Source organism: Mytilus californianus, unplaced genomic scaffold (genome assembly GCF_021869535.1).
Source record: "Mytilus californianus isolate M0D057914Y unplaced genomic scaffold, xbMytCali1.0.p SCAF_1, whole genome shotgun sequence".
Classification (NCBI taxonomy): Eukaryota; Metazoa; Mollusca; class Bivalvia; order Mytilida; family Mytilidae; genus Mytilus; species Mytilus californianus.
The window spans coordinates 66091209-66112033 of record NW_026262581.1 but is presented as its reverse complement, the minus strand read 5'-3'; the positions used below and the strand labels follow the sequence as shown (position 1 = coordinate 66112033).

The 20825-nt window shown below is 31.7% G+C and overlaps 1 protein-coding gene and 1 long non-coding RNA gene across 2 annotated transcripts; both read left to right on the top strand.

Moving 5' to 3' along the window:
• Positions 1 to 1027: 1027 nt before the first annotated feature.
• On the top strand, positions 1028 to 14200 carry LOC127722997 (uncharacterized). Its single transcript, XM_052229413.1, has 4 exons — positions 1028 to 1148; positions 9372 to 9462; positions 11801 to 11955; positions 12642 to 14200. The coding sequence occupies exons 1-4, from the start codon at positions 1094 to 1096 to the stop codon at positions 12767 to 12769; spliced, it is 429 nt and encodes a 142-aa protein (XP_052085373.1). The 5' UTR covers positions 1028 to 1093; the 3' UTR covers positions 12770 to 14200.
• Positions 14201 to 17343: 3143 nt separating this feature from the next.
• Positions 17344 to 20198, top strand: LOC127723044 (uncharacterized). Its single transcript, XR_007991829.1, has 3 exons — positions 17344 to 18227; positions 19279 to 19439; positions 20037 to 20198. It is a non-coding gene; the product is annotated as an uncharacterized LOC127723044 (long non-coding RNA).
• Positions 20199 to 20825: the final 627 nt, after the last annotated feature.

Sequence of the window (20825 nt, the reverse complement as noted above, 5' to 3'; positions counted from 1 at the left end):
CTACTGCTGCGAAATCGGACGTTCACAATTGGAAAATTGAAATCATCCCATTTGTCATAAATTATAGTTTGAAGTCAATATCGAGGATAAGATCAAGACATGAATAACAATAATATTGCAAAGTACGTACGTATGAACCCTTTACAAATGAAAAAAAATTAGTAGCGTGAATCTATCGCGAGTAGTTAACGCGCGTCTTGCGTTCAAACTTTTAAACCTGGTATCTATGATAAGGTTAACTATCCCTTCATTTACTAGCTAGTTATTCAGGGAAAAACACTAATTCAGATAAGCAAATATAATACTTGTAAGCTAATTTAGACAATAATGTCATATGTTGACAGGATCTGCTAACTCTTCCGAAGCATCTGAGATCACCCCCAGTTTTTGGATGGGTTCATGTTGCTCAGTCTTTAATTTTCTACGTTGTGTTTTGTAAACTGTTGTTTGTCTATTGGTTGTTTTTCGTTTGTTTGCAATATCGGTGTCAATTTGTCATGGACTTGTGAGTATGAATATTCCAATGCCTCTCTTTTTCAACAGGGGTGCTATTTATAGATTCAGATTCAATAGTAGATTATAGTTTCACCACATTCAACAAACATTTAAAACAAGATATACAGCAATAAGCATAAGTTAAGTGAAATATATGAGTAATTACTCCATGATATTATGGTTAACGCAAATGGATATATTACAATAACTTATGAGAATGTCGTCTTTCGACAAATTAATTTTATCTTATGGTAAAGCATGATAAATGAAATACATTTAATAAAATTGAATGACATCTTGATGTAATTTAGCTTACAAGTTAGATTTGCTAGCCGAATTTGTGTTTCCTGAATTGTAAGCTAGTACATGGAGGAAGGACTGTAAGCTAGTGTCAAGATTATTATATATGGGTACGTAATTACTATTTCGTAATATGATTTTTATAAATAAGTATCGTGACTATTCAGATTTTAAAATCAATGGCTTTGTATTGTTTAAAAACATTACATTCAATTAACCGTATATGTTTAAACAGATATTTTGATAGCATTCAAATTATCCATCACATGTCTCTTTTGTTTTGAAGAGCGTTCCCAGTATGAAGTGCGTTTTACATAAAATATTTAATATCTTGATACCGTTGCTGTTGTTGGGTGAGTATACATTCAGATATGCTAAACAAAAGGAGGGGGGAGTAATACAGAAATAAATCTAGCTATTGAAAGTTTCTGATATTGGAGGGTATGGTTACTTCATGTAAAAGAACAAATGATTGGTCAAAAAAATGTATTTTCTAAACCCGGACGTTTAAAACGAATTCACCAATTCATATCAACTGTCCAAATTGACTTTCAATCGGAAATTTAGAGGATATTAATTTTGTATTTCGGCTTATTTTATTGTACAAAAATAAGCCCTCGTGTTTTAAAAAGGGTAGTAATTATAACATAGCCTGTCTATAGGTTGCACTTTGTAAATACAGCTGTTTCTAAAACCACGCCTCTTTTGGGGAGATATATAATATTCATAGTTATTTCGTTTTGTTTACGTACTGTTTCCCAGATATGATCTCTATGTTTCATCTCATAGAAACATAACTTGGGAATGTTACCATTATAAAAACATATTGTTGCGGTGAAAATTGAATTTTTACGTAGGCACAAAGTAAAGGTAGGGGTACTACAGACTTTTAGTATAAGTTTAAACTCTAACAAGTTCGAGGCATATAAATGTTGAAAATATGCCGCACAGCCCTATGTTTTGACCTTTGAATTATATAGTAGTGCATATCAACTTTCCATTCTAGGATATAATTTTTTACGAAACTTCATAGTAAAAGTGGTACAGTTTAAGCCGCAAAGGGAGTTCCTATGGGCCATTGCAGTGTCTATATTTACAAAAATGCAACCTATATTGGGAGGAAATAGAGAACATACAGAATTTCACCAAATCTGGTTTTTATCAGAGATTTTAATGAAATTAACTCAAATATGAAGTTTTATAAATATTTCATGAAGATTGAGAAAATCCTGGGTCTTAACTATGATGACTCATAAATTCACAGTTTACAGTATGCATAGTCTACTTAAAGCCCTGAATGCAAAAAAATCATAATATATGCATATTTGTAATTCAATTTGTTTAGAATTCAAAGTGCTTATATTTGCTCTTCGCAGTCATTGAAACTCATAGATCCTTCCTGAATATTGTTGGTGGTGTATTTTTGTCCTGTCGATAATCCAAAAGTAAGCCGTTACACCTAAAAGTGCTTTTTCGTGACCATGGCATAAAAAAATACAGGCTAGAAATACAAAAATACCTCAGTAAAACTAACAATAGTGTGTTCTATCCTAAATATGTACTAAATATTCCATATTGCTAGAAACAGCAGAATAATTTAGGAAATTTGATGCCCAAGTGGCAAAAAACAGAGAAAAATGACTACCCCCTGGGTCATAAAACAGATAATTTAACCTGTAAATACTATGATTTTATTATTTCAAAGGTCTTTTGTATAGGAAACAATAACTGTATTTGGAAGTTATGGAAAATTGGATGTTAGCAGTCAGTCCTATGAAACTTTTAATGAATTCATACATCAGACTGGTAACTCCATACATACAACTTTTGCAAATATGGCTTTGTTTAAACGAGGGTTTCTTATCGTCGAGTTGCAAGTTGCGAATTGAAAAGTCCGAGTTGCGAGTTACAAAAGTCGAGTTGCGAGTTAAGAAAGTCGAGTTGCGAGTAACTAAAGTCGAGTTGCGAGTTACCAGGTTGAGTTGCGAGTTATGAAGGTCGAGTTGAGAGTAACGAAAGTTGAGTTGCGAGTTACAAAAATCGAGTTGCGAGTTACAAAATTAGATCTGCTTGAAAATGGGGAAAACTATTTTAATTTGTTGATGTACCTCTTTAACATTTTTGAATGATGATTGCTTATAGAATTGTATACAGTATTGTTCGACTTTCGTAACTCGCAACTCGACCTTCGTAACTCGCAACTCGACTTTCGTAACTCGCAACTCGACTTTCGTAACTCGCAATTCGATACTCGACAACAAGTGAATCTCTGTTTAAACACTTTTAGTTCATATATTAGCTAAATTGTGTTAGATATACGGTTAGAGATGATACTGTTGTGACAAGATTTCTAAACTGACCATTTGAGGCAGACATTGTGAACTTTCATTGACAAAGAGGCATACATTAAGATGTGGACTGGAAACAAAGGCAGGATTGGATACTTTATATAATCTTGAATGTTGGAATGATTGACTACTAAACTTTACATTTATAGTATTCTGAAATGCTTTCAATTTCTTATCAGAATAGTTTCAAACAGGTTCTAGACATTTCATGTCAGAAAACATGCACATAGGGTAAGCTGACAACAATTAAAATTTTGTTTTCAAATTCTTTAAAAAATTGAAACAGGGGTTGGGGTATAAAATCTACTGTAAAACAAAACTTAGAGTATACGCAGTGATTTCTTTAAGGCTATAATTCTGATAAATAAGTATTGTTGTGAGAAAAAGTGTTTTTAGAGAGATTTCTATTTGAATAAATGTTAGTCTAATGTGAAAATATTAAACTGGATATTGTTGATATCGTTTATATGTGCTTTTAATTTCAATTGATATCCTATGCAACGTACATATGTTGTTTTATTAGAAAGCTTGCACGATGGATTTCGTTACCATCTAACATATGCGTGTGAAAAAATCTGAAATTCATGAAAACCCAATCTAATTAAAATATAGTTTTCTGATTTCGTTATATTCATATATATACAAACACGCGAGTTAATATAGCTTGGAAGAATATGTTTAATGAGTTGTTCTCGGTATGTTTCAGAGTGGTCTTTAAAAAAAGGTGAAATGTATTTGGGATAGAACTGGTACAAGTTCCTTTAAGAATTGTATTTGATTAATTCTTTCAGTTTTCCTACATAGATATAAGAAGATGTGGTATGAGTGCCAATGAGACAACTCTCCATCCAAGTCACAATTTGTAAAAGTAAACCATTATAGGTCAAAGTACAGCTTTCAACACGGAGACTTGGCTCACACCGAACAGCAAGCTATTAAGGGACCCAAAAAAGACTAGTGTAAAACCATTCAAACGGGAAAACCAACGGTCTAATCTATATGAAGAAAAAAACGAGAAACGAGAAACACTTATGAACCACATCAGCAAACGACAACTACTGAACAACAGGTTCCTGACTTAGGACAGGTGCAAACAAATGCAGCGGGTTTAAACGTTTTAACAGGCGCCAACCTTCACCCTAGCCTGAAATAATAGTGTAACATCACAACATAAAAAGACACACTATAAAATATCGATTGAAATGGCTTAACTCAATCAAAAGACATATTAACAAAAACAAGTAAACATACACTGAACGAATAAAGATGTAGGTTTTAGCTGTCATGTAGGTTTAAACTGTCATGAACAATCTGAAATAATAACATTAAAAATTATCCTTTCCAATATGCATAGGACTAATAAGGAAGATAATTTTATAATTTTTTATAGGCAAATATTTACAGATTCGATTTCCGACATTTGTCTTGGCGTTATAATTATTAATGATGTACAATTAAATATCATGCAGATATATAATTTCCAGAGAAAATTAGTTGTATTAGAACACAAGTCATAATCTGCGTTTTATTTTTACCCTTTAAGAATCACAGTGACCTTAATGCATTATTATTATGTTCAGATTTAGATTGACTCATGGATCATGAAAAAAAAACAATTTTAAATAAATTGAATTGTGACCTAATGGGAATATGTTTTTTATGTACTTTGTCTTCCTCCACTGTTTCTTCTAGGTTTTTTCTTATCTTTTCATTCTTTTAACGGTTTGAAATAAACTGGATATCATTTGTAATAGATACATTTACAATCCTTTTGTTTACTTTAGAGGAAGCTCTTTGTGTGAAAAGACCTACTTTTCATGGTATAAAACTTCAGAATAACAAAATCACATAAGTTTCGTGAAATTTTTATTTATAAATCATTTGAATTGTCTCGTATACATCTTCAAATAATCTCTATCGTCGAACGACCTGTTTGTCAAGGTTTGGATTGGCCGGGTCCGTGAGACTCTTATAAAAAAAATCAAAATATCTGACTTAGATATTTGTTTTACATAATTATGCACCAGAAGCATACGTTATTCAATACATGACTTTCTGGCTGCATATTGCGTTAAGTCAAGCCTCCTTTACATCTTTGCAAATGTATAAATGTAGAAGAAAAACTTATGAATAATTTCCCTATTTATTTTTGACATTATTTTCTCTACTCAGCATTACTTATATCAATGTAGTATATACAAATATCAGTAGACGTTTGATTGCCAATTAGCTAACTATTCATCAGTGACATATATACATAAATATAATTATAATAGAGAGATTTTACGGATAATTTAATTCAAAGGAACAGCATGACACATAGTCATAAAGTTTTAATTAAATAAGAAATTAAGTAGGTAGAATAAAGGCCATCTTGCATTTAGAATGGGGGAAATTTTTTTAAAGTGGTAATTTTTTTTAAATATATTCGTGTTTTAAAGAAAACGTGCAGTTATTTACTAAAACAATTGAAAAGATATAAAATGTTCAAGAATTTCAAATCAAATGTTCTCGGTGTCAAAGGCAAACAAATGTTCCTGTTATGACTGGGGACGGGAAAGGGGGCCCTTCCTCTTTTTCTTGTACAATAACTAAGCTTAACTAACAATAAACATCGATAAATTGACAGAATAGTTACGTTGACCATACCGTTAACAATAACGGACAAGTGCTTATACTGTACTGGTCAGATTTAAATCGCAATGCGGCAGTAACATTACGGCCTTTCTAGTACCTTCATAAAATATAATTGCTACCGGCACGGATGATCATCACCATCAAACCTAAGTCAACATCACAGAAAATATAATTTGCTTCTTTTTCTTTTCCTCCTTTTCCATTCTTCTTGTTCTTTTTTTCTTTTTATTTATAGTTCGTATAATATTTAATGAATTTGTTAGCTTTACATGCATGCTCATAATGTTATTATTGTATATATACTTGTATTGTAATATGGAGAAGACTTCATAAGTATGATTTACTTGTGTCTCATCCATTTTGCTGATATTTAGCAAATAAAATATGTTTAAACTAACATTACGGCCCCTATCACCAATTAACAAAACACAAAATTCAGGACGAGACAGTATTACTCACTGACAGACACGCATTCTTTGAACAGACACACTTGTCACATAGACGAGTTTGTGATTATCATAAAATATAAACATTTTCCATATGATAATCATCTGTAAAGAACACCATTTACCCCTCAATACACCAATACTTTGTATGTCGTTTATATCGGAATTGCAAAATCCAGAAACATAACTTTTTTTTATATTAAACAATATATCGTACCGATGTAACTGAAACACCTTAACATTATCATGATCGGATTTATTATTTGTAAAAGCCCTATACTGGTCTAAACGTTTGCACCGTATTAAAATTGTTAGTAACGTACGAATGTCTAGATATATTTTTTTGTTTATTTTGTTAATCGGCTCTGAATTGTAGTTTTCTACATATCCCACACTCTCAAATGAAGAAGAATATCTCCTACTTGTGTCTTTTTGAACATACAGTAAATCAGGATTCATTTATTTACTGAACCAAACTTACTTCTGAAATGTGAGGATGATGGAGTTATTAATGGAGTGGTCGTAGTGATCGGAATATAACAACTGGATTATTCGGGTTAAACTCATACAAGTTCACCAAACAATGTTTACAATGCTACTGATATAAATTTATAAAATGAGTCAATACTTATCTTGTTTGAAAATTCAATATATAAAGATTTTATTGCTTTATTTTTCCAAAAAGGAAGATATAGGCCCAATATTGGTTTCATTCGCAAAGTCAAAATTAAAAAGTTGTCAGATTCTATTAGCATTTGAATATCAAGAGGTCAATATCATATACCTACAACAATTTTTATCAGTTTTGCATATATACATAGAATCAAAATGTAATTCAGGGCCACCTGTTGTTGTTAAAGGCATTTAAATACAGAATTGCTAATTTTTACATGTGTTGTAAAATTTTGTATCAAAGAACACCACTAACCACAAAGTACATATTGTGTATCCCAAAGACAATACATGGCCACAGGTATGAGACGTGATTTAAAAACATATGTATAAATATACTGAATACACTATAGTGTATTATAACGTATGTATATGTTCCGGACTATATGAGTATTTGGACCATACGCGTATGGTAATGACCAAATGGGTATACTCGTATGGTCCAGCCATACGCGTATGGTCCGGCCATACGCGTATGGTCGGACCATATGAGTACTATACTCGTTTGGATTTTAACGGACCAGACCATATGAGTTTAAGACCATATAGGTATTTTTCGAATAATCATAACTTCCTTTGCAGGAACACCCAGCTCACTACCTAAACAAAAAACGACGCAAGTTATACTATTGGAATTCCATTATCTTTTAAATATTGTCTGAATCTTGGTGTATCTGTTATTTTGCATTCGCTCGTGTCAATTTAAATCGCTGCTTTTATACTGCCAATATTCGTCTGTACGTGAAACCATATATGTTTTGGGCATGTTTTTTTTTTCACATGAACGAATTAACTTAAAACATTTTATAAGGAACATTTAAGAAATTATAATGTAATAAAATCAAATTTAAACACCAAAAGAAATTTGAAAAAAGAAAAGGAAGAGGGTTCAATGACCAAAGTTCCTGTGAATTGAGCAATTGCCTTATTTCTTAACAATTCATTTATTTATTTATAGAAGTAATTTTCCAAAGTCGACATATTGCGTTTCATAAAGACCAATCGATAATGACCATGTAAAAAAATATTTTACTATAATTCTAACTTTTAAGTAATATTCACTTTATTAAATTAATTATGTAGCAATGATTACCATATGATTGAATAAGTCAAATTTAGTTTTTGAAACTCTCAATTTGTGTGACACCTTTTCAACGTTCATCATGTTAATTACCCGGACCATACGCGTATGGTCGAACCATGTGAGTATATACGCAGATGGTCATGACTATACGCGTAAGGTCCAAATACTCGTATGGTCCGGAACATATACATTTTACATTCTATTTTTTCAGATCTCGTCTCGTGCCTGACTACATAGCAGTACATGTACATTGAACAGTATTTTGAATTTGGTTAAGAGTGTCCTTCTTATTCCTTTTATTTTAGAAATACAAAATAAACCATAAAAGTTAAAATTAAAGATGTGGAAATGATCCTTAGGAGAGAAAAATGTTTGTTATTTTACATTCGACCAATTGAATTGATCATCATTGATTGTAGATTTCGTTTGGGTATGCTTTCGGTTGGGCATTATCTTATATGTAAGCACAAATAAAGCAACGTTCTGAATTATGATATGCTTCAGTATTTGTAAGGTAAAAACGTCTTTAAACTTCTCGTGAAAACTTTGTCAGTTCTGGTATTGATATCTTCGCAAAATGCTGCATTTGATTGATTAAAGATAAACAATTCATAAACTTACATGATAAAATGTCTTCTTCTACTTCTTCTTTGTGTTGAAGTTCGTTTGTCATTTGTTCTTCTAACCTTCAAGCGATCATTAATGTTTGGTATAGCTGTGTAAGAAAAAAGAGCGATTTAGTTTAGTCTGTCCCTGCTTTAAGTATAAAAGACGGCATTGACTGTGAACCAATAGCTTTATAAGGTTTAACATTTTTTAACAGTTTGTGGACAGTTTTTCTTCGACTATCGTAGATTTTGGCCCATTTTTGTTGGAAAAGCTTTGTTCTTATTTCCACTTTGTAGAAATCAGATTGTATTGATCTTTAAAGGTGCTACTAATGCCCATTCTTGATCCTTGTTTGTGGTGTATGACTAAGATTTTTAGAGTTATCTTTATGAATTATGCTTACATCTTCTATATAAATACGTCTTGCTAGCTTGTTTGATTTCCAAATGTATTTCTTGTTTAAGTTCCTTATTTCCGTCCGTGACTTTTCGATTCTGTTTCCCTGGCCTTCTTGATGGCGTTCAGTATTCCATTTTTTTTCCGGCAACTTGTTGTGTTAACCCATGAAAGGGTGTGTCCTCCTTAGGTCTTATTGTTGGTAATGATCTCTTGTATTTTGGTGTTTTGTATGGGTCTTTTAAAAGGTTGCCAGATATATTCAAAGTTTCTGTTTATGATGCTTTTGAAAGTTGTGCTGCGAAGTGCTAAGTCTCCATTTAGTAATAATTTCTATTTGCTTTTGCACATAAAATGTATTCATTCCTTTACTTATATTTTCAGTGACTAAGGGAGGAACAGAAGACGACGATAATTGCTTCGGCAATTACGACGCTTATGATAATACGTATTCTTATTATTGTGACCCTTCCTCGTAAGTAAGACTTTTATAATACTCATTATTATACGTATACTAATTATTGTAACCCGGACTCGTAAGTAAACTTTTATTACACTCATTATAGTATATATACTTCTTATTGTGACCCGGACTCGTAAGAAGGACATTTATAACACTCATTATTCTACGAATACTAATTATTGTGACCCTGACTCGTAAGTAAAACTTTTATTACACTTATTATAATACGTATACTAATTATTGTGACCCTGGAGTCGATTTCACAAAAATACTTACGACTAAAATTGATCGTAAGTCATGAACAATTCAGTATACCTACGATCAATCTTAGTCGCAAGTTTTTTGCGAGACATGTAATTGAATGTGATCAAATAGATCTGATACAAGTTCAAATTTTCTTTTTTATATCGTCATTTGGTTCAAAATGATAAGAAATAAGTACCATAACTGACATTTTTGTAACATTGTCTATTCGTATTAAGGAATTATGGAAGCTATCACATATAGCAAATACAGCTATTACCTTTATGTCATATTTTGAATCATTTCAACATTTATAGCAATCATTCTGTAAGGCTGAATTCTTTGTTGATTTTTTAATCTAACTTAATATCTATTTCTAGCTACTATGGTAGTCCTTTTCGATGATCGTCAGGGAAGAGGTTCATTAATTCATGTTCGATGGGGATTTGTGTTATCAGCCATGATGCTTAAAGGAACCTTTTAATTGTATCTTTTACCCTCAAAATTAAGTAGCAAATCCATTCATATAATTTTCCAGTGTTTTGATGATTTTTTTCTTTATTTGAAGAAAAGGATGCTGTCATAATAATAACGGTTGGAGTCACCTACTAAAATTATGAAATAATACATTAAGTATACATGTAGCAATTGGTCAGTTGTGAGATATTTCAAGTTATTTTTTTTAACTTTTGGATCGCATAGTCTATTAATGAAACGAAGCAGCAACATTGGAATTATCATATTATTTTTTAAGTGCAATAGCAAGTTGTCTTTTTCATCAGTTTAGCAGCCGTAAGAGTATTAAAGGTTATTTTTATTTAAATTATTCAAACGTTACTCTAATTGTCATTTGTGCCTCAATGGGGGGAAAAGTCAACAGTTAAAAACTCGGACATCCATTTTGAATGCACAAACCAAGAACACGCTCAACGGCGATATATCGGGTACATCGAGCTAAGGCTAAAAAAAGGCGAAAGACACCAAAGGAACATTCAAAGTCATAAGTCGAAAATAAACTGACAACGCCATGGCTAAAAAAGTAAAAGCCAAACAAACAAGCAACGGTACATAAAACACAATATAGAAAAATAAAGACTGAGCAAAACGAAACCCACCAAAAAAACTGAGAGTGATCTCAGGTGCTCCGGAAGGGAAAGCAGATCCTGCACCACGTAATGCAATGGCCGAGTTTTTCATGCAAGTACAAACCCGGTGATAAGTCTTATTCGGTAGGTCTCATTTGAGGAAAATGGGACGGGATTATAGTTACGACAATAAGAACATATTCGTCGTCACCTGTGAAACAGTCAACCAATCTCGTGATGGCGTCCGCAAAATTTAACGTCTCCTACAATTACGCATCATTTGCCCAGCAAATCAGAAGACTATCTTGGTGTCTTCAGATGTAAAACCGCAGAAAATAGAGAGTTAAAACACAGACAAATTTTATCGGACACCAATAAATGTTTAATTTTTTTTTCTGAAAAAGACACGGATGGACGACTTCAAACTGGAAGCAAAGATGAAAATAACATTTTTGAATTTCCCACTGTCAACTTTCTATTTCGAAGATGGAACAAACCTTCTTTCCCATCTTATAGCGTTTACGTATATGTATAGATACGTTAAGTAAATGCATATTCACATTATTTTGACGGTTTTATGATGGTTTGAATCTTACGCAACATGTTCTGACTCAGAGTTTTTGAGAAAGAACGACTGAAATTGACTCTATACAAGTTTTGTGGTCACCAACATTTATTGATGTCCGATAAAATGTGTCTGTGTTTCAACTCTCTATTTATTGCGGTCTTAAATCTGACGCCATAAGTATAGTCATCAGATCTCTCTATTCTTAAAAAAGCTGCTAACTTAATTAATTCATAATATACACGTATGACTGTAAACTAGGTTCTGGGATAGTTTAACTTTTACATAATCTTTAGTCAAAGCAATGGTTAAAAGTCTATACCTTTTTTGAGCATGGTTAATGTATTTTTAATAAAAAATTGAAATTCATTGACATTTCAGATAAAAATGGTGATATTTGACATATTTCCAAAATCATTTTGTGTTAATGTTGATCTTTTACGTTTTCTTTTGACAGTGATCATGTTGCAATAATAGGAGGAGTTTTTGGTGGTCTTGTTGTACTAGGTTTAATTGTAACATTCATTGTCATCTGGTACTGTAATAAAACAAAAACACGACCAGGACGCGTGGTTAATCCAACAACTGTTCCTACTGTAACACGAACTCAGTGTAAGTTTATCATCATGATTATATAACTACATAGTAGAAAGGAATATGGAGGAAAATGACGCCTCTCGAGGTTTTCCTTTCTTAAAAAAATAAAATACTGTATTATAGAACGGAAGTTAATTTTAAGGGTTTTGCTCTAATAGAAAAACAAAGGATATGGGGTATCCATCCATGACACGAAATCAGTACATGCACAGAAAAAAACACACAAATATACACTAAGAGTGCATTTCACATACCTATACTTATTAGTTATAAACAACAAAACAGGCAAAATACCATATCAGGAACATTGTACATTTTGAAATTTGAACACAATAGATTCTAAATGTTATAAATCATAAAAAACATTTTGCAAACCTAACAAAGACATCTCTGACCTATATCATTCTAAAGGAATACGATGTAAACAGCACATATTTGTCGTTTCACCTGTTATGACTCATCAACGGATTTTTACAACAATGATATGATTTTCATATCCTTCTGAAGCACACTATTTCATCCGATTATTATTTGGTTTTTGTCTTTGGGGTTGAGACGGGTATCGTTGATTTTTTTTCTATTATTCGTTGCTTTTTCTGTTTTTTTCTCCAATATACGGTTTTCTCACCCCTCCCTAACCCCAACCTACTCGGTGTTATTACTTTTTAATAGTTGTTCATGATGCATTTCTTCTTTTCCAGTTGGTGGAACTTATGGTAATAATTTTTCACACCACACTACCACCCAGTTTGGAACTGCTTTTACATATGGTCAACAGCAACAGTCTCAGGACGATCCGTATCCACCACCACCAGCGTATAATTACTAGCAAAACAAGTTGGATATTGCTTGATAGAGATGTAACATAATAAAGAACACACGGTCATCTTCATAAAGACAGTACTCACTGAAATAAACTATGTTTATTGCCCTTAATGAATCAAATTCTTCCTAAAATATCTCTTATAACAACTGAGTCTATCAATTTCAAAGTTGAACATGATATCGTATAAGAACGGAACAATTAAACAAGATTGTTCTCCATCATCATAGAAAAGTCGGGTTTCATCAAACTTTACGCTCTGGATGTAAAACAACCAATAGTCAATCAATCAAACTTTATGTGCGGAATGATATCAGCTTATGCATGAATTTCTATGTGTTTGTATATTCTAAATATTTGTTGCAATGCGAGCACGTACAAAAACTTTTTTGTTGGTGTCAACTACAAAAACAAATGTGTTGATGTCTTTGTCAAATTTACTATCAACTACAAAAACGTTTTTGTTTGCGTTTTTTTTTTTTTTTTTTTTTTTTTTTTTTTATTTATTTGTATGATTGTTGAATTTTTTAGTCAGTTGTGTTGTATGTTTGTCATGAATGTTTACCCAATTTTGGCTGCTGAATTCCAATTATTGTCATATTATCCTTTTATATTTGTTTTGTTGCTTACCAAACTTTGTCAATATAATAGAATTATAAAACAACTGTCATACAAGTGGAAGGTTTAGCTATCTATAAAACCATGCTTAACCAACCATTTTCTTCGAAAAATGTCTGTACCAAGTCAAGAATATGACAGCTGTTTTCCATATTGGTTCCGTTGGTTGGTGAAGTCTAACTTTTGATGTTTTCTATTTTCATTGACTTCTCCATTTTTGAGTTTACCTTGAAGTTTGGTATACTTGTTATACTTTTGTTTTGATATGTTGTAGACAATTCTTAAATATGGATCCAATTCAAAGGATATAAAAGTTTCTTAGATACATTTTAAATATGAGAATCTCTTTTACATCTCCATACAGTTTCCTATCTTTCCTTTTAAGAATTAATAACACGTTGATACATGTTATTAGTTCTTACATGGACAGCTGTGTTAGATAAAAATGTACTTTCTCTTAGATTAAAAATTAAGATGAATAATAAAACATAATAATAAATTTATTATAGAATAAGAAAGAGATGATTCCTGATGAGGATAATAGGTGATGAGATCGAGGCTTCTATTTCTCTCTATCATTCACACATAAAAAAATACCACATGCATTTAATTTATGATACTACCTTGCAAGGCCTTTAATTTTTGTTTTTTACTCCTAGTTGTAGTTCTAGTTTTAATATCTTGTACTATGAATACAGCTAAAGATACTATCCACATGTGTGTTTCAGATCAGGTGTTTCATAGTTCGTTATAAAATTCTAAATTGTCGAGAGTGCACATTTCTAGCTTGTTTAACTATAATAAAACCGCTTAAGATACGACATTCTTTATTTCAGACTCCAAAGAGCCATACACATATACATAACACAAAATATTCTGTCTAAACAGGATAAAAAATTAAATTATTTACAGAACTCATTAAAGTTTAAAATTCATACAATAAAAATTCGTTGTACCATACTCTTAACAATGTTGAAAAACATGAATAAAGATAAAAAAAACTATCCACATAGCGTTTATTTGTTCAGTATCCTCCTTTTGAGTTTGATGATTTACAGCATTAATGTAACAAGCAGCTATATAATTTATCAAATAGTGTAAAACCAGCCGGTGACAGCAGGCTTAAAAATACCAACGTGATTTAAAATTATAAATTGCGGGTGAAGAAAATTTTGAACATCTCAAACATTCTGTTACGTATACTTTGATAGAATAATTTTAAGATACCGATAGGTTCTATAAATGCCATTTCGATTATGAAAAAAATAAGTGCATAAATGAATATTTCAGTAATTATATATAGCAGAAAAAGGGCATTTATAAGCCTTATACATTTCAATACGTTACTCTGTACCAAAATGACTTTGACAGCTCCTTGTGTACGTTAGTAAGAAGATTTGATCCAAAAGAAAGACATCTATATCGATATATTGTGAGAATATACATATAGGACTGGAATACGCTTAGTCCTTTGGTAGGTGTACATGGTATTTTTTTTTTCAAGTTTTGAATCGTTTTGTGTAAGACTTAAAGGTACATGTATTCATTCCATAAATTGATTTGCATACGAAATTCATTGTTAGAGTCCATACAATGAATTTCACAGTATAACACTTATTGAGCAGCAAGTGGTAATTAACACTTCCCAATCAAACTTATTGATGACAAATCATACATAAAAGTACATCATTAACACTAATTATATTTGTTATTGATCAAATTATTAAAGTGCATGTTAAAACTGGCCGCTTCATCTATCAGTTTGAAAATAAATTAGTTATACTTTATAACATGTGCATGTAATATGGATAGACGATTTTTTATGGATGTATACTGGACAAGTTTATCCTTTCTTTTAATAGGTATGCTACTTACGAAACAATGATTTCGCCATAAGATTTTAAGTCGGGGACGTTCCGTAATCAAAATTAATATTATAATTATCATTTTTAACATTAAAATTTTATTATTATTACATACGGTAATAGTGAAATATGTCAAACACTGCACTCAATCAATTTGGACATAACCACATATGTTTAGACATACCATTTGTTCATTTTAACACTTGTTTCTTTCCGTAATTGCTGTTTACGTAATGTTTTGTTATTTATCTGTTAGTCGTCTTTTTTTTTCATTTCTCCTCTTTTTTTCATTTATTCATTTGTTGATAACTACGTCAAGATATGATACTGGTTTAGGCCAATGTTTTAAAATCTATTGAACGTTTGAGTATAAAGAACATCAAACAGTTAGCTAGTACAGCAAAAAACTTTAGTACTGCATTTAAAATCAGAGACAACATTTACATATCACCATTCTGTGTTTGTTTTCTTGTTTTATTTATTATTCTATATTTACACCAATCAACTGTAAAGTTTCAAGCAATGAAGAAATCGAACTTGTATTTCTTTTCTTGCAAAGTAGTTTTTGTTCAAGTATCTTGAGATAATGAAATACTTTGCAAACATTTATTTTATATGTATATGGCCTTCTCATTTCTATATATCTAACCATGATCTAACTGACACCCTTTCCTCCTCGTGTTGCTTTCGTGACACTCATACTTCTATTTGTTGCAAATACGGACGTATGATATTTGCGCTGATTTTTCAAATTTTCATTCTTTCATTTGCGCCGATTTTATATTTGCTCCTAATTGCATTTACAATTTAACACTGGTGAGTAAATATTTGTACATGTACTATGCCTTAAATGTATATTGGTAAAATCTGGTTATAAACGTTGTTCACTTATGTTTAAGTTAAGAAAATCCAGGCCGTTACGTATGCTAAAATGCGAACTCTAGAAATGCCCGCATCAGTAAGTTAGCCAGAGAAAGAAAAGATGGACTTCGTTATTAACATTTACGACAAATATAGAGACTAAATCACAAGAAAGGAATATATTAGATGTGTTGCCTTAAATACTCGGCATGAACAGATTTATGATTTTAATATATTCCGTTTTTATGGATTTTAATGTTGTAAATAGATTTTTAATTCGTGATTTCAGTATAAACAGAGTAAAAACAGAGTGCTTTTATCTTAGGTTTTTACTTCTTGATTTTAAAGTATGTGAACAAAGTGCTTTTAAATTGACTTATCCTGCTCAAAATCCTACTTCCACCTCCCCGTGGTGAGCAGAGGACAACAGTTATATACATGTTATGATTGACAATTCACAACATTTGTACAACTGGCGAACGGAAGAGGTCTATAATGATAAATGAAAAATAACATTCACCTGTAATTTACCTGTAATTTACATGTAAAAAAATCGGCGCAAATGAAATGCAGATCGGCGCAAATGCAAAACGCCGGCAAATACAAAATAAAAACGTGTTTGACACCATTATAGACCACGTTTAATAAATGATTTGGTTCAATTGAATATTGTGGTTCGATTGAAAATAATGTGTGCATGGCTTCTCCGTCTATTGGTGTCATAATGAGATCTTAAATGTTGAGAAGAGGTAGTTTTGTTTTCTCTCATTTTTGTTTATTTTGTTAGCCCAGACTTAAGTGTGTGCTATTCTTTATTTTCACAATATGAATTGTTATGTAAAATACCAACGTACTTAGAATGCGTCATTCTAAGTGAAGAAGATCCTCAAAACCTCAAACAATTTAACTTGTACTCACGAATAGAAAAGGCAACTGAAAATATACGGAATCAGAAACAAGGAAGACACATTAATGTATAAATGACATAAAGTTGAAAGGAAAATGTTAATTTGATAAAGGTTGTTGGAAAGGTAAGCAGAAATAGGAAACGACATTGAACAAAAATGCTAAAAAATATGATGGCAGTCCCCGTCTATATAACGAAACTTAAAAATTAATATGGTTAATCATTTAAATGTCCATTATTGAAACAGATATTTGTTAATTTTCTGTTTTAGTAACAACAGTGACCACTTAAGCTGACAATGGGGAAAGAGGGGGGGGGGGGGGGGGGACTTTAAGAACGTCGGTCTAAACTGACTTCAAATTCTATTGGACAACAAAAATCTTTTGTTATATCACGTGGGTCTTCTTTTAAAAGAGCCAACCAATTGATTAGAATAGTGTACCATCGGATATACTAGATGATACAATAACCATAATAACAAATGCTTTACACTTGACAGAATAGTTACTTCCACAAATATAGCAGAGATAACTTTTATGAAAATGAACGAATGTATCTGGCAAGACAAAAATTATTGATATCCAAATAAATTTTGAAATCCTCTAGTCAAATAAAAAGCAATGAAACAGAGGAAGGACAAAAGCAATGAAACAGAGGAAGGACAAAAGCAATGAAACAGAAGAAGGACAAAAGCAATGAAACAGAGGAAGGACAAGGGACAATTAAACAGAGGAAGGACAAAAGCAATGAAACAGAGGAAGGACAAAAGCAATGAAACAGAGGAAGGACAAAAGCAATGAAACAGAGGAAGGACAAAAGCAATGAAACAGAGGAAGGACAAAAGCAATGAAACAGAGGAAGGACAAGGGACAATGAAACAGAGGAAGGACAAAAGCAATGAAACAGAGGAAGGACAAAAGCAATGAAACAGAGGAAAGACAAAAGCAATGAAACAGAGGAAGGACAATTGTTCCCGAACTCTCAGAGAAAGGATGTGAGCTATGATCAGTCACAATTTGTATGGAAACGGCAATTTGAATTTCCCCACTCCCTCCAACAGTTTGCAGGCAGGCATTGCTAATTACTTGCATTTGTATAACATACATTATTATGTTTTTATCTTTTCTGTTTCAGTGCCATTCAATAGTAGCCAAGGAAGTCATACATATTCTCACTACAACCACGATTACTATTACCACCACTCTGATACAAAGTTAGTAATAGTTACTTTTACAAAACAATGATCTCTTCTTGGTTTTAAAGTTAGATCAAAAAACTATTTGTTAGGTTAGCTATTGATTATTAAATTGGTAAGTCACACTCTTTGTATATTGGTAGAATCTTGATGGACGAAGTCCATATAGAGGTTACAACAAAAATGTGTCTAAAGTAGATGAAAGTAATCTCGTCAAAATATCTTAGTAAATACTGCTTATTACATATATACGCATATATATGGCATCATTTTCTCCAATAAATTAGATTCATTTAAATAATGTGTTTTAAAGAAACTTGATGTAGAATCAGTTAAAGTTAAAAAACAGAAAAGGGTAGAACGATATTTCAAAATAGGTTAATGCCAAGCGCCATAATTTGGTCCCTGCATTGCAATAATAAAAACAAAAATGATTTGAAACTTTTTAAAATTAATTCATCCTCTGGTAAATGAACAAAATGACATTATCTGGACACTTTAGTGTAGAAATGGCAAATGTGATTTCACTATAATGCCAAAAAATATGTCGAAATTAACATATTTGACCTAAAATTGACATTTTATACATAAGCATCTGCAAAGTAACAGCCTTACCCGAAAACAAATTTCGACCCACATTTAAATCTTTGTATAAGAAATCTTTTTGTGTTAGGCAGTGAATCATATCTAGGTCTAAATATTCATGATAAAATTTCAAAGTGAGGCCGTTTTCAGATTGACAGATCCAGCAGTTTAAATTTGTATTAAACACAAGAAGTTTGGACACATAATCAACTGTTTAAATATAAATACTGGAATCTAGATGTCTTCGCACATCAAGAACACGTTTTTTTATTTTTTTTTTTTTTTTTTTGGTTTTGTGAATCCAATAGGTGTTCTAATATTACCATCGTTTTTCTATATAAACACAAAAAATGATAAAACAACTCCGACAACGAACAAATTTTCCATTCAACAACATACAAATATATTAACGGTGCCTCAGCAAATTGAAAAGTGTGTAGATGATAATATAATAAACGTAAGCACATTTATCTTTTGTTTTTAGATATAATGATGCTGTAGCAGGGATAGCAGTTGGAAGTTTCATTGGTGCAATAATTATAACAGTTATTATTGTAATTTGCATAAAAAAGCATAATAAAACCTACGCCAGCAGAAGTCAAGTGATACACCCTCACTTACAGACTATATCAACGTCTATAAGATGTAAGGTTGTCTATTTATTTTCCATATGAATAAAAAAGAAATGCCGTGTAGCATTCGAAAATGAGGTCTAGGACAATTTCAAACGACACAAAATTGAAAAAATACAATTTAAAAGAGGTCAGCATGTTTTCACATTCAATAGTATCAATGTTGTTTGTTAAGATTTATTTAAAAGGTGAGCTTCATGGCAGCTAAAACGCTTTTTTTTTAATGTCTACACGCGTGCATGCATAAACTCGTTCCATGATGTTACTAGTATGAATTCCTACACAGGCGACAACATTTTGTAAGTCATTGTGCACTGTTTTACATCTCGGTCTTTTACTCACAAATTTAACATCAGTCAGAAGTTAGTCGGCACCGTTTATACACCAATAAACACAGTAAGACCACATTTATAACTGTAAAATAAAAATAAAAGAACGAGCAGGTGTTTTTACAATATAAAATCAGCAATAAAAAAAAGTCTTTCAGTATAATATTTTACAAAAGTAAATATTGTGTACTGTGAATTATTTTCTGTCCACATAAAGCTATTGTAATATGTTGGCTGAGAAAAATAATAACATAAAAACAATGAATGTATTTTTTTTGCAGACAACCAGTTCTCCACAACAACGTTTCAAGAACCGCCGCCATATCAACAATTTGCTGATCCCTGTCCCCTACCGCCGCCTTATCCAGGAAACTGTGGGTTGTACTCAAGTATAACATTGTTTGACACTGATCAACCACCTCCAAGATATCAACAATAAAGTTAATTGGGAATCATATAGCAGTTCTTTTTATTATTACATTATTCCTGAGACACGACAATAGTTCATTTAAATTTAAAATCTGTATTTGCATTTTTAAGTACCAATTACTGCAGTTGAAATTCATTTCCTTTTACGTCAATTCTCAATACACCCAATGAATGTCATTTGTATATTAGAAAAGAAAGGATACTGGATATCCATCCATGACACAAAATCAGTATGTGCACAGCAGAAAACAAAAAGCAAAAAGGAACAGCGCTTTATGGCTGATCTTCATCTCAAAGTCACAGTGAGGCCTTCAACACGGAGCCAAAAAACTCACCTCACTGCAAGTTTAAGACGGCCCCTAGTACCGGATTGAGCGGAATTATATACATTACAGGGAAGGATTGAGTTCTCATAATACTAGTTTAACAACAGTCACTTGTCTCTGAAAAAATAGTTTTATACTTTGATTAATGGTAAATCTTGACTCTTGAGTTCACCATAATTAGTAGGGTGCCCAGTGTCCAAAAAGTCCTCTAGTTAACGAGTTAAAGTTAAGGGATAACACACGGCTAATTCAATTTTCAAATTATAGGAAAATCATTATATTTAACAATCTTGATTGTCGTCGTAGGTTCCCGTG